Below are 14,093 nucleotides of genomic sequence, written 5' to 3'. Positions count from 1 at the left end.
TTCTGTTATGGCAGCCTTTTAGTTTTGGAATTTTCAAATCTTCTTGATTTAAGAGGCTTAGTCTTTTACAAGAAATAGTACGGTGCTTATTGGAGTCACTTTAATTATTTCAACAACCGTATTTTGCCTTAAGTAGGAAATGGCAGAGAGTGCATTACCTGCTATCTTGAGAGCAGTCTAAAAAAGTACTACGTTATGATACCAGAAAGCTTACAAAACAAAACCGGAGGCTGACAAAATAAACTCCGAAACCATGAAAATTTGCTCTGACATAAACCACAACCATGGGACAACAGCTAACTTTCACAAAAATCTTTAGAGTCATTAAACTAATGCATTGAGGAAGCACATGTCATTGCTAAGAAAGCTGGGGGGAATGTCTCTTTTCCCAGGGAAAAACATAGCCGCAAGACCTAACTCTTCTCTTTGAAGATATCAATGAAAAAGGAAAATGTTGCTGCCCTATCAGTAAACAAGGGATGCTGGAGGCCATCAAGTCACTACAGCCACTCTGGACAGTAAGCCCTGAGGGGGCTCGGGATGGAGAAAAGCAGGACACTGGCCTCAGACAGCTGAGGTGCACATCAAAGGAATGCCTTCAGTGAGCCCAGACTCCTGCATCTTCCTGCACGTTTGTCTCTAAGTTGTGTCCAACTCTGCAGCCCCCAGGATTGTAGCCCTCCAGGCTTCTCTGTCCATGGGATTTCCCAGGCAAGAATACTGGAGTGGGTTGTCATTTTCTTCTCCAGGGGATCTTTCTGACCCAGGGATCAAACCTATGTGTCCTGCATTGGCAGACGAATTCTTTACTGCTGAGCCACCAAGAAAGAATTCCTGAAGAGGTCTGGCTTTAACAGTCATCTTTTGAAGTTTCAACTACCAGGTCTTTGTTGCCAAAAGGCCTATATGTCCCAGCTCCTCCCTCATCTCTTTGGAGCAGTCTCTCAGAGCTATCTGATATGCTGTGTCCTGGCTTGTCCATTTCATCAGCCAAATAATACACAAACCTCAACATTTTTTTCCCAGTTGACAAGGAAAGCTGACATCTTACCTTCTGCTAGGGATGCGAAAGCGTTGATGAGCCTGGCCGTGTACTGCCGTACCACCTCACTCTTGGATTGCAGCAGCTGAAGCACGCTCCTCTGTGTGGGGTGGGGGTCAGGGGGAGACATCAAAATGTCAAACGAGGAAAAACAATGGAGGTAAACACAAGTGAGAGAGAAGCCTGTGTCTCCTCTGAGGGTCTGCCGTAGTCTCCCTCTGCGTGAATTTATTAGAGGTGATTCAGTTTTGATTTCCAACTGATCTTTTCTGTGACTTGGCAAAAGGAAGTTGTTCAAGTCTTTTGGACTCTGTGGGAGAGGGCGAGGGTGGGATGATTTGGGAGAATGGCACTATAACATGTATATTATCTTATGTGAAACGAATCGCCAGTCCAGGTTCGATGCATGATACAGGATGCTTGGGGCTGGTGCACTGGGATGACCCAGAGGGATGGGATGGGGAAGGAGGTGGGAGCGGAGTTCAGGATGGGGAACACATGTACACCTGTGGTGGATTGATGTCAATGTATGCCAAAACCAAGACAATATTGTAAAGTAATTAGCCTCCAATTAAAATAAATACATTTATAGTAAATTTTTTAAAAAAGAAGTTGTTCAGACTTACAGAGTAGAAGAGTGAATTATTCAAAGGATTTACAATGGTGACTGACTCCAAGGAGGCAATGCTGTTTGCTATTATTGTTGCTGATGTTTTTCCGGGTAGAATGAATGACCCAGCACACATGTCTAATTTTGCTCCTCCAAAGCCACCATAAAACCAGCAGTAAATGGAGTTTTTAAGGAGACAGATATTCTCCAGGACACAGAAGATAGCACCAGAAACCATGACAACACAATTTTGGGATTAGGAATGCAGGAAGATAACACACTCAGCAGACCCAAGAATGCCAAACAGGCAATGAGGAAGGAATTACCCGGTTTACATCACTTAATTCTCAGAAGTCACCAGAACTGGAGGAAAATCAAGGAGGAATGAAAGCTACAGGGTCAGTGGCTCAGTGCCACACGCTGCTCCTGCTCCGTGTCCTCCCGTGCACCCCACACCACACACCTGGCACACTCTCTTTTGAGGGCCACACAGAAGGTCTCTGGATGGAGAACACCAGATGCAGGAGAGCAGAGCTTCCAAACCAAAGCAGCAGAATAAATGCTCAACAGCCACCCCCTCCTCCTCTCCTAGCTGGCTCCCAGAACACTGGCAATCAAACCCTTACCTACCTACCTATGAACAGAGAAAACAAGAGAAGAAATCAACAAAATAACTCCAGAAAAGTTCCCACAATTACAGCTGTCAGATTGAACGGGCTCAAAAAGTGCTCCCCAAAAATGAATCAAATACACATCATGAAAGACATCAATGGGAAATTCATTAACACTGGTGAAAAGGAAAAGATACAACATACTTCCAGAAACAAAAACAGTTCGCATACAAAGGGTCAGGAATTAGAAAGGCTTTGGACTTTTCAAGAGCAACATTGAAACCTAAAAGGCAGTGAAGCAATATCTTCAAAATTCTGAAGGATGATTATTTACAACCCAGAGTTCTACACAATGAATAAAGATATTTTCAGACAAACACAGCCTCAAAAAATATACTCCCCCAATCTATCCTTTCTCTAGAAGCTATTAACTAAAGGCTGTGCCCCACCAAAAAGACAATTATAGAATGTTGGAAACAGAGATCCAGTTCAGGAAAGGGGTGAAAGGAATCAATATATGTTTGGTGGAGAGAGATTTCTGGAAGGCAGCTTTGCCCCAGAGGTGGAGGGCCACTAGTGCAAGCTGAATGACTGACTCATGAGAGTGGCATAGTGAAGGCTGTCACCCCCAAGATGCCTACTGCCATTGTGCCATCGTTGTTTAGGTAAAAATTTTATTGAAATATAACATCCATCAGAATATTGCCCAGATCATGAGTATACAGCTTGATAGGTTTTCACAAAGTGGACATGTGGCTAACTGACAGTCACATCAAGAAACAGAACAACAACATCAAAAAAGAAACATTATCCAAGCCCCAGATGCCCTCCGAGGGTCCTTATCTCAACCAAGGGCAACATCTCTCCTGGCTTCTTATATCGTGGGTTAGTACTGTTTAAAATTTTTAAATAAATAAAGCCATGCTGTATTTATTCTTTTATATCTGACTTTTCTCATTCAGTGACTTCCCTGGTGGCTCAGATGGTAAAAGTGTCTGCCTACAGTGTGGGAGACCCGGGTTCGATCCCTAGAGAAGGAAATGGCAACCCACTCCAGTACTCTTGCCTGGGAAATCCCATGGATGGAGAAACCTGGTAGGCTACAATCCATGGGGTCACAAAGAGTTGGACACAACTGAGCGATTTCACTTTCTCATTCAATATCATGTTTTTGAGACTGATCCATGTTGTATCCTGTATGCTCCTTTCCATGGCTCAGTGTATGAAAGGGGAAGTGCTATTTGCTCAGTCATGTCTGACTTTTCGTGACCCCATGGACTGTAGCCCGTCAGGCTCCTCTGTCCATTCCCTTCTCCAGGGAATCTTCCCCACCCAGGGATCGAACCCAGGCCTCCTGCATTGCAGGCAGATTCTTTACCATCTGAGCCACCAGGGAAGCCCCAATGGCTCAATATATCCCATCTTAAAAATATATCGCAGATGACTTATCCATTCTACTCCTGATGGACATTTGGTTATAGCCAGTGTTCTGGTTCTTATAAATACTGTTGCTATGAACATTCTTATACCTCTTGCAGTTGAACATATGGCGTACTTCTGTTGGGATTATACTTAGGCGTGTTTTTGCTAGGGCACAGACTATGCAGTTGTAGTAAATACAGCCAGGATTCCACAGAAGCTCACCATGTAACACATTTTCAAGCAGAGTGCAACATACCTGGGCTGGTAAGCCCAGACTCACGTGTACTTGGACATCCCTGCCCACATGCTGATGAAGTTTCAGCTCCCTATCCACACCCTGCTGTGTGGACCAGCTGTGGAAAGTCTGTTCACCCCACAGAAGTGTGATCAACTCCTGAGAACTATGAGCAGACCAGGCAAGCGTAAAACCCAAGTTAGAGTGCCTCACCATTCCCCTTGGCCATGCACACTGCCACCAGATAACCAGTGCCTGGGCTACATTTCAGCCCTGCCAGATGCCCTAGGCTTCCCCAGACTCTCTCCTGACTCTAACTACCAGTGTCCCCAGAGGAACCAATAAGAGCCCAGGGGAGCTATGTCTGATTATAATCCAGCAATTTTGTTCATGTCACCTTCCCCTAGGTGCCTTCATCTAACCTGGAAATAGTACCCATTCCTTGCAGAGTAAGGTTTGTACTTGATACTCAGCAAACCCCAAACCAAACACTGTATTATTCTGGGGACATATGCAAATGAGGCTACTATAAAGAAAAACAGGGAACTGATTAAGACAAGAGTGAGGATGTGCACACCCATGTTCAAAGCAGCATTATTCACAACAGCCAAAGGGAGAGGCAACTCAAGTGTCTGTCGATACATAAACGGATAAACAAGCTGCGAGACAAATACTTATATCCCAACTTATTTTGGTGTCATGGTGACACGGCATCCATGTTTCCCAAGGAGTTTTCCCATTCTGCAGATTCTCTGCCATCTTAAGATAACTCCAGCTCATTTCTTATTGAAAAATAAATAAATATATAAGCCATGCCAATAAAAAAAAAAAATGACTTGAGGAAGATATGACAGCTTCAGTGGCTATAAAGATTACAGCATTTTGACAAATATCATGTATCATAAAACCTAAAACACTTTTTATTAGAGGATGTATTTTTTTATGCACAACCAAGAAAGAAAACTGCACTGCCAATTAAACTGTAACAGGCTATCGGCTATTCTTATAGATGCTAGCGTGAGGCAGGGGGAACTGCATCTTAGATTCAATGAAATATCATAATTCAGAAAGAATCAGTATTGAATTCTGGTTCAATTCAATACAACACAACTGGATTTGAGTTTATAAGTCAGGAGAGTTTCTAATTCAGCTGCTTCAATGCCTAATTCAGCTAGATTCAATGTCATTACAATACCAACAACAACAACAAAAAGGTTAAAGAAAATAACTCTAGAATTTGAGAGACTATTTTTCATACTTAACACAACTCTTTCATGGGAGCAATAAGATTATGTACAAAGAGGAAACGCAAAACCCTCAGGGTTGCCGCCTGTGTACACAACATATCACGTGTGACAAGCCTCCTTGAGGGGCTGTTTCATCAGGTTCCGAAGAGGTACAGATACTCCACTCCCTTAACAGTAGGGAGATGAAGGTTTTTAGAGCATCCTAGATAAAGATGCAAGTGATATAATGAGATGCAGTATCCTCTCACTGTAGGCCACAGCCAAGCTCTCGAAACTCCTCCCGTCTGGGAACAGGTGCTGAGAACGTGGAAGGGGCTGGGGGTGGGGAGGAGAACCACCACTGCGGACCCCTCTGCACTGGGCGCCGAGTCACGTCCATCCCACATGTGATCTCGCACAACCACCCCACAACCTCCCAAGGCAGGTGACTTGGTGGTGGGAAAGCTCCCTGAGGCCAGAAACTTGCTTAAGGGCATCAGCCAGCTGTTGGTGGGGCAGAGATCTGAGATCAGTTCATGTCCTTTTAAACCCCATACTTCCCCCACTGCACCATTAGACCTATCTGGTCCAAAGCTCTATACAAATAGTGTGGAAGACATGTGTAGAAGTCAGGCCCAGATGAAAACAACTGGAACCTGCTTCTTTACCTTGCCCATTCTAAGTCCTGCTGAGTTTTCAGACTCATGGTAAGCAGTGGCATGAGGGCAAGAGCAGAGACTTTGAGAAAAAAGAAAGAAAGAAAAATGGCAGAAAAGAGATGCAGCGTTGAACCAGGCAGTACTAGCTTGTTTATTAGGACTCTGCATTAGAAGTGAAAAGTGGGCTGAAGTCCAGGGTGGATAGCAGATCTCAGAAGCTAACAGAAGCCCCAGGCTGACATACGATCACTCTGTGAAGACATGCATAGAAACCAAGGGCCTCCTCCTTCTAAGACCCTCCCCAGAAGGGCAGGCCCCGGCTGGGCGCTGGCCCGTCTCCCACTGACCTGGCTGTGGCTGTGACAGTCCAACAGGTCGTTGCTGATGTAGGCCTGCAGGACGGTCTCCCTCTGCTCTCCGGGGTGCGATGTGGTCAAGCGCTAGGAGGAAGAAAAACAAGAGTAGCGAGGTCCAAGTGTGAAAGTGGGGAAACGGCATTTTCTCATCACGGGTGGCACCAGTAACTATGCCTTTCACCAAACCAAATGAGTAACACCCAGCTGAGCAGCTGGTCAACCAGCTGACATGGCAGTGAATGAAAAATTACAGCGAACCTCCTAATGGGTGATTTAGGAGTCACCTAACACACATATGCTCCTGAGCAGTGAAAGTGGAAAATGATGGGACTGCAAGGGACCAGATAAGGGAGGGCTCCCCAATGCCTGGAGGGTTTTTTTTTTTTTCCCTGAAAGTGGCTCAAGAGTTGGTCCTTGAAGGATAAGCAGACTCTCAGGCTTCAAGGGACATGTGAGAATGGTGTGGGCTAGGATGCATGGTCCAGCTGAGGGAGGTGCCTGAAGGGGAGAGCTGTGAGTGAGTGCTGGGCCCACAGAGCACACTCATTCTACGGCGGCCTGCACAGCACCACTGAGGATACTGTGTGTGCATGCACGCCTGTGTGGGGCAACGCTGGCACTGCCTTCCCTTCTCTTTCCCAGGGCCCCTCTCCTTGGCGGGCTTCCCTGATAGCTCAGTTAGTAAGGAATCCGCTTGCAGTACAGGAGACCCAAGTTCAATTCCTGGGTGGGAAAGATCCACTGGAGAAGGAATTAGGCTACCCACTCCAGTATTCTTGAGCTTCCCTTGTGGCTCAGCTGGTAAAGAATCCGCCTGCAATGCGGGAGACCTGGGTTTGATCCCTGGGTTGGGAAGATCCCCTGGAGAAGAGAAAGGCTACCCAATCCAGTATTCTGGCCTGGAGAAGTCCATGGACTGTATAGTCCGTGGGGTGGCAAAGAGCCGGACATGACTGAGGGGCTTTCACTCTCTCCTCGGCTGCAGCAGGTCCAGTCTGTCTCTGACACCTGCCTCTGGGGACCTGCACCGTTCGGTTCTGGTAGCCTGCGACTCTGTCTTCTAGTCCACGTGCTGCTCATGGTCACACCTAGGGGCTGCCGCTTGTCTGTTGAGTTCGGAGGCCTCTGCCGGGCTGATGTGGTGGGGCTGAGGTGGGGGTGCTGGAGGGGTCTCAGACAGCATCTTATAAGGATGTGTGTTTCTTCTGCTTGTTCTATGACAATGCCATTCAGTAAGCAAAGGAATACCAGGTCTCACCACGAGGCTCACTAGTGTAGACCAACAGCGAGAACACAATGGGTAATTCAAGAGCCCCAGGGAGGCTGGTAACCAGGGCAGCGGCAAACCTCCGGGCAGGTTACTCGTGTCGCCCCACCCGCTCCAGTCAATGGGACAGAGCAGACATGCTAACTGGTTGCTGGACTCTCCTGCTGGTCTGAATGCACACTCAGAGTTCTCCCCCAAAACACATTCCTGGAAGTGCTACCAGCCATCAGAGTGCACGAGGAGAGCTATTCTTATCCAGAGATGGAGAAATGACACAAAAGCATTTTGATGTCAAGACAGCATGAAATGTGGGGATCCCTGAAGAGGTCTGACACTATTGCGGGTCAATCAGAGTAGACTGTTCAGTTAAGGAGTGAACCGGCATTGGCTTGCACCAGCGGTTCTCAAAGTATAGTCTGGAGAACCCTGGGGGTTCCCAGAGTCCCTGCAGAGGGATCTACAAGGTCACAATTATTTCTATAATAATCACTGCAGATGGTGACTGCAGCCATGAAATTAAAAGACACTTACTCCTTGGAAGAAAAGTCATGAACAACCTAGATAGCATATTCAAAAGCAGAGACATTACTTTGCCGACTAAGGTCCATCTAGTCAAGGCTATGGTTTTTCCTGTGGTCATGTATGGATGTGAGAGTTGGACTGTGAAGAAGGCTGAGCACTGAAGAATTGATGCTTTTGAGCTGTGGTGTTGGAGAAGACTCTTGAGAGTCCCTTGGACTGCAAGGAGACCCAACCAGTCCATTCTAAAGGAGATCAGCCCTGGGATTTCTTTGGAAGGAATGATGCTGAAGCTGAAACTCCAGTACTTTGGCCACCTCATGAGAAAAGTTGACTCATTGGAAAAGACTCTGATGCTGGGAGGGATTGGGGGCAGGAGGAGAAGGGGACGACAGAGGATGAGATGGCTGGATGGCATCACGGACTCGATGGACGTGCGTCTGAGTGAACTCCAGGAGATGGTGATGAACAGGGAGGCCTGGCGTGCTGCGATTCATGGGGTCGCAAAGAGTCGGACACGACTGAGCGACTGAACTGAACTGGACTGAACTGAACTAAGATATGTTTGTCTTTTTAATGGTCAGTTTCTCAGAGGCTAGATGAAGTGTGATACTGTGACAATGTAGAAGCAGAGATGAGAATTCAGCTGTCCTCCATCAAGCCAGACATTAAATAAATGTATAAAAATGCAAAATAATGTCAGACTTCTAATTTTTTTAGTTTGGAAAATAGTTACTTTTCATAAAAATGGTATTTATGTTATGTCCTCGGTTTATTAGTGTTTATTTATTTTTATTCTTTGGTCATGCCACATGCACGGCATATGAGCTCTTATTTCCCTGACCAGGAATCAAGCCTGCTCCCTCTGCAATGGAAGTGTGGTATCTTAACCACTGGACCGCCAGGGAAGTCCTATTATTGTTCATTTTAAATGAATTAATACATATACATTTGCTCAGTTTTAACTGCTAATACTATAAATTTTGGCAGAAAAAAATTCACACAAACAAAACCTCTTTGAGTTCCTCAGTAATTTTTGACCATGTCAAGAGGTCTGAGACCGAAAGGCTTGGGAGTCAGTAATTTTTGACCCTGTCAAGAGGTTTGAGACCAATAGACTTGGGAATCACTGCCTTAACTGTGATCAATCTGAAGACTGGGGACAAAAGCAACCATTTACTTATTTACTTACTCATTTTTATTTGGTTGCACTGGGTCTTAGTTGCAGCATGTGGGATCTAGTTTCCTGACCAGGAATCAAACCCGGGCCCCTGCATTGGGAGCGAAAAGTCTTAGCCACTGGACCACCAAGGAAGTGTCTATTTATTTTTTTAATGAAGCCTTTTTTTTCCTTTTTTTGCCTGCCCCTTGGCAGAAGCAGTGCCCTCTGCAGTGGAAGTACGGAGTCCTAACCACTGGGACTCCCAGGGAATCCCCAGAAAAGCCGCTATTTAGGCTTTATTTTCCTTAAAGACTTATTAATACGTTTTCTCTCTTGATGTGGCTACACAGGAATACCTAAATCCGGAGGTCTCTGTGGGGGCCAGTATGAGAGGTACCCCGAGCTCTAACAGGCTGACACCACCAGCTGCGGGTCTGGCTCACAACCAGGGAAGGGCCAGAGGACAGGGTGACTCCAGAGACTGGAAATTGCATGTATCAAATCATCAAGTGAGTGTTATGGCAGCTATGATGTCAGTATAAGGGTTTTTTTGTTTTTTTTTTTTTAGAGACCACAGTGATCGTCAGAAGCTGATTTTTTAATTTTAGCTCTTGGTATAAGCAGGCAGCAGGAAGAAAGATTTTGAGAAGATGGGTTGAAAGATACAAGCAAGGGAGCCAGTCAAGAAAACCAGCGTGGTCTTTTTTTTTTTTTCCACTTCAAGAAAAAAAGTACGTACCCAGCGTAGAGCCTGCAACAAGAAGGCTTTCAAGCGGTCACTCCCCAAAATCAAATCCTTCTTCAGTTTCTCATAATCCAAGGAGGGCAGTAATGGGACATCCTTCAATTTCCTGCTCAGCAACACAAGTTCAAAGAGAAAGAAAAGGGCACAAGGGCACATTCATTATACCTCCTGAGTATCATGACGTCCCATCTCAAGTGGCTCTGACAGACTGGACAGGTAGGGGTCCACTTGCTCTCTCTGTGCTCCTGGCATCAACTCCAGGCCTCCACTGAGAGGGCTGGGTTCCAGGCCCCCATCCCCGCTTCAGTGGGCTCAGCTCTGCCTCTCACTTATGTACTAAGATCTATATAAGTTTTCCTAAAACAAGGAGTCTGCCTAATGCCTACGGAAACCACTGCATGCACATAGACCAGGGCTCCACACCATGGGGATGAAACCACCTTGGAGACCTCATAACTTCCCATCGAAGTTCTAAGATTCTGAGCAAAATCCAAAGTCTTATTAGTGTCAGCAGGCCCCTAGGGTCTGCCCTAAAAACCTGTCCCCCTCAAGCCTGAGGGACAGGCTTAGGGGGATGTGAAGGATAGTGAAGTGAAAGTTGCTCAGTCGTGTCCAACTCTTTGTGACCCCATGGACTATAGTCCATGGAATTCTCCAGGCCAGAATACTGGAGTGGGTAGCTTTTCCCTTCTCCAGGGGATGTTCCTAATCCAGGGATCAAACCCAGGTCTCCCATATTGCAGGTGGATTCTTTACCAGCTGAGTCGCAGGGAAGCCCGAAGGACAGACCAGGGGTCAGGAAACAACCCTGAAGCTGAGGAGCACCTCATTGACCCTCCAGGAGGTAGGAGGATGTGGCCAGGAAGTGGCAGTAGCAACATGCCGGTGAAGCGGGTAGTAAGTAGGACAATTTGCAAACCCTCCTCGAGAGGACCTGAGTCAGACCTCAGGCTAAGGCAGGTTTCAAATCAGACAGATCTCTGTTCAGAGACCTACAAGGTGCGGACGACCCAACAGCTGCATTTGGTTCACCAGAAATGGAAGAAACCATCTTAGATGCCTTGTCTTTAAAACAAGCAACCTCATATTTTGTTTTGTTGAACAGAAGGAGACTGGAGTGCACAAAAAAACTGAAAACTGAACGATGCCTGGACTGTCTCAACGTTAATTCCCTCATTTGAATGTTTTACTACAGCCAAATGAGATGTCACCACTGGGGGACTCAACTTCAGGTGCATCTGTAATTATTTCAAAACAAAAAGACTAAAAACTAAACAAAATATGAGTCTTCTAATACTGTGCAGAGAATATGAATATTCAATGAGGATTCACTGAGAACTGAGTAAAAAGATAAAGATGTAGGGTTTCATTTGGTTTAAGGGTGGAGTAAAAACTGGGTTAATATTTCTGGAGGTAGGATTGGAGGTTCTTTAAATTTTCTTCTTCATATGTTTCTGTGGAGTCAAAATTTCTATAATGAGCATGTATTACTTACATTATAGAAGAAATTTACATGCTAGGTTATTTTTTGGCCACATCATGTGGCTTGCAGGATCTTAGTTCCCCGACCACGTTGGAACTCACACCTTTGGCAGTGAAAGTGCAGAGTCCCAATCGCTGGACTGCCAGGGAATTCCCTTAATGTTAGTTTTTAAAAGACAAAATGAGATCTTCTTACGGTGCCTGGAAGAAAAAGCTAGAAAAGAGGCATCGAATGGGGTCTCAGTTAACATTCTTGGGGAAGAGCATCTTCAATTTAAAACAAGCAAATGGTAAACCTCTGTACATGGCACATTGATTATTTTGATTTTTTTCCCAGAGGCAGATACTATTGTGAGTTTAAAAAGTAATACAAATATTTTTTAAATTGCAATTATAAATAGCTGGCCAGTATTCTTCAAAAGTGTCAAGGCCACAAAAGACCAAGACTAAAGAAGGATTTTGAAGTAAAGGAAACTAAGACGCGACAGGACTAACACGTGTGATCCTGGACTGAATGTCAGTCCACAAAAAGGACATGATGGAACAACTGGTAAAGTGTGAGTCAGGCCTGCAGGTTAGCTGACAGTGCTGCGTCAGCATTAATCTTCTCATTTTGATGACTACACTGGGCTGGTGTAAAACAGTAACACTGGGAATCTGGGTGATGGATATATGGGAATTCTCTGTTTTGAAACTCTGAAATTATTTCATAAGTAAAAAAAATTTTTTTAATTCAAACAGGCTTTTCTAGACAAAAAAAGTTCCATTTTAAAAACCAAGTTTGATAATGTTCCATAGCTAGGGAGCTTCTACTGGAAAGAGGAAAAACTGTCCTATTTGGGCCATATTTACTTGCCAGTAATGGACTGATGCTGATGCTAAAGCTCCAACACTTTGGCTACCTGATGCGAAGAGCCAACTGGGAAAGATTGAGGGTAGGAGGAGGGGGGCGACAGAGGATGAGATAGTTGGGTGCCATCACTGCCTTGATGGACATGAGATTGAGCAAGCTCTGGGAGATAGCGAAGACAGGGAAGCCTTGCATAGTGCAAAGAGTTGGACACGACTAAAGAGACTGAACAACAATGGCAATATTACCAACTAAGTTGCTCAACAACCCGGCATTTCTGTGGTCCAGCCGCTTTCCCAGGGTCCATGAGGAAACAGGTAGAGAGGTATAAGAGTGGTCCAAGGTCACAGAGTCTATGGCCAAGGGGGGTTTTAATCCTGACAGTCTGTGCTTATAAGTACCACATTCTAGAGCCTCCAACTGAAGTGAACCAAGTGCAGAGTCCATGTCAGGCTCGGGCAGGATGGAGGGAGGAGGAACGCTGTATGAACTGCAGGTGTCTGTGTAATCTCACAGCACCCAGCCCACTGCATCCCCGACTCGTGCCACCCAAGGCTGGCTCAGGGAGTCACCAGAAACCACCCTAATCCTCATGTCCATGCCAAAGGTTCTCGACTTCCTTGCTACTGCAACACACATGCCTGATGAAGCTCCCCCCACCCCCCTGCCCCTTGGGGGACAACCTGAGTAACTTGGGCGGGAATGCTCCAGCAAAACACAGAGCCATCCTGTGGCCCTGGTCATGTGTGAATCAGCAGAGAACGTGCAATGTAAACATTACAACACTCCGCTGACTGCCTGATGACAGGAAATTAAATTAATTTCTGTAAAACATTATAGGAAAAATTCAATGATTTTTTCCATTTGATGTTACCTTTCCAACATAAATAGAAATAACTTTAAAAGATATTTTTATAAGTATTTTTTGGGACTTAAAAAAAACTTTATTCCAAACATATTTGATAAGTATTACTTATAATTACTGGTATTTCCTTTAATACCTACATGGAGCTCCAGCTAAGTAAAGGAATTCGTCTAAATTAGGCAGTTAAAACGAGAATTGATTAAAAGCACTTGGAATTCCATTTTTACCCATAGCCATTCCCCTTAATAGCAATTCCTCAGAGTAGTTACTTACACGGGTGCCAAGGAGGCTCTTAACATGGTTGAAGCCTGCGGGGGAAGGGGAAGAAGGAAATAGGTTTTGTGTTAAAACACTGACAGCAATGTGCTAATCCCCAATCACTGTAGCGGAACAAGAACAACAAATTTGCAAAGCTTTTCATCCACCGGATTCTCCAACTGTAACCAGATTCAATTTAAAAATCAGCCCAAGTCCAAGGTAAGTGACACCTTACGGATGCATTTCCCAAGCGACCCACCCTTGACTTGTTGCTAAACTCCACTCCAAACAGCACTCTATAAAACCCCAGGTGGGTTCACCCTGACCAAGCTCTTGGAGGAACTTAAAGCTGCCTGGTCAAAGACATCATAAAGAATAAAGCAATGAAAATCAGTTTATTATCCTGGTTTTATTAAGATTTTATCTTTTAATATGAAAATAACACATGCACTTTGCACCGAGTCAAACAATACAGAAATGTTTATAGAAAAAATTCACAAGCCCCCTCCCATACCACTCCCTAAAGGGGATGTAAAGATCCTGTCTACAGGCCAAATCACAGCCTATTTTGCGGGCATGTCCCATTTACTGTTTTCTTGCTTTCTTTTTGCCATATTAAGCATGCACTACAATAGAGAAACAATCAAGTACTGTGAATGGCACTTGTCTGGATTGACTCCAACCAACCATAAAGGACATTTGAGAAAAGAAGGGAAATGTGAAAATCTCATTGGTATTATATGATACTAAGGACTTAGTGTTAATTATATTTGGCACTGTGGTT

At 45.0% G+C, this 14,093-nt stretch overlaps 1 protein-coding gene across 1 annotated transcript in view; it reads right to left on the bottom strand.

The window, feature by feature from the left end:
• The window catches only part of ARMC9 (armadillo repeat containing 9), a 154,642-nt gene that overhangs the window by 94,984 nt on the left and 45,565 nt on the right, over positions 1-14,093 (bottom strand). The window contains exons 10-13 of the mRNA XM_068968936.1: positions 13,325-13,359; positions 9,849-9,960; positions 6,153-6,245; positions 1,052-1,142 (exon numbers count right to left, since the gene is read on the bottom strand). Of these exons, the coding sequence (XP_068825037.1) occupies positions 1,052-1,142; positions 6,153-6,245; positions 9,849-9,960; positions 13,325-13,359 (331 nt within the window). The remainder of the gene's footprint in view (positions 1-1,051; positions 1,143-6,152; positions 6,246-9,848; positions 9,961-13,324; positions 13,360-14,093) is intronic.

Source organism: Capricornis sumatraensis, chromosome 3 (genome assembly GCF_032405125.1).
Source record: "Capricornis sumatraensis isolate serow.1 chromosome 3, serow.2, whole genome shotgun sequence".
Classification (NCBI taxonomy): Eukaryota; Metazoa; Chordata; class Mammalia; order Artiodactyla; family Bovidae; genus Capricornis; species Capricornis sumatraensis.
Note: the sequence above shows the minus strand (reverse complement) of the source record. Positions and strands in the feature narration are given on the sequence as shown.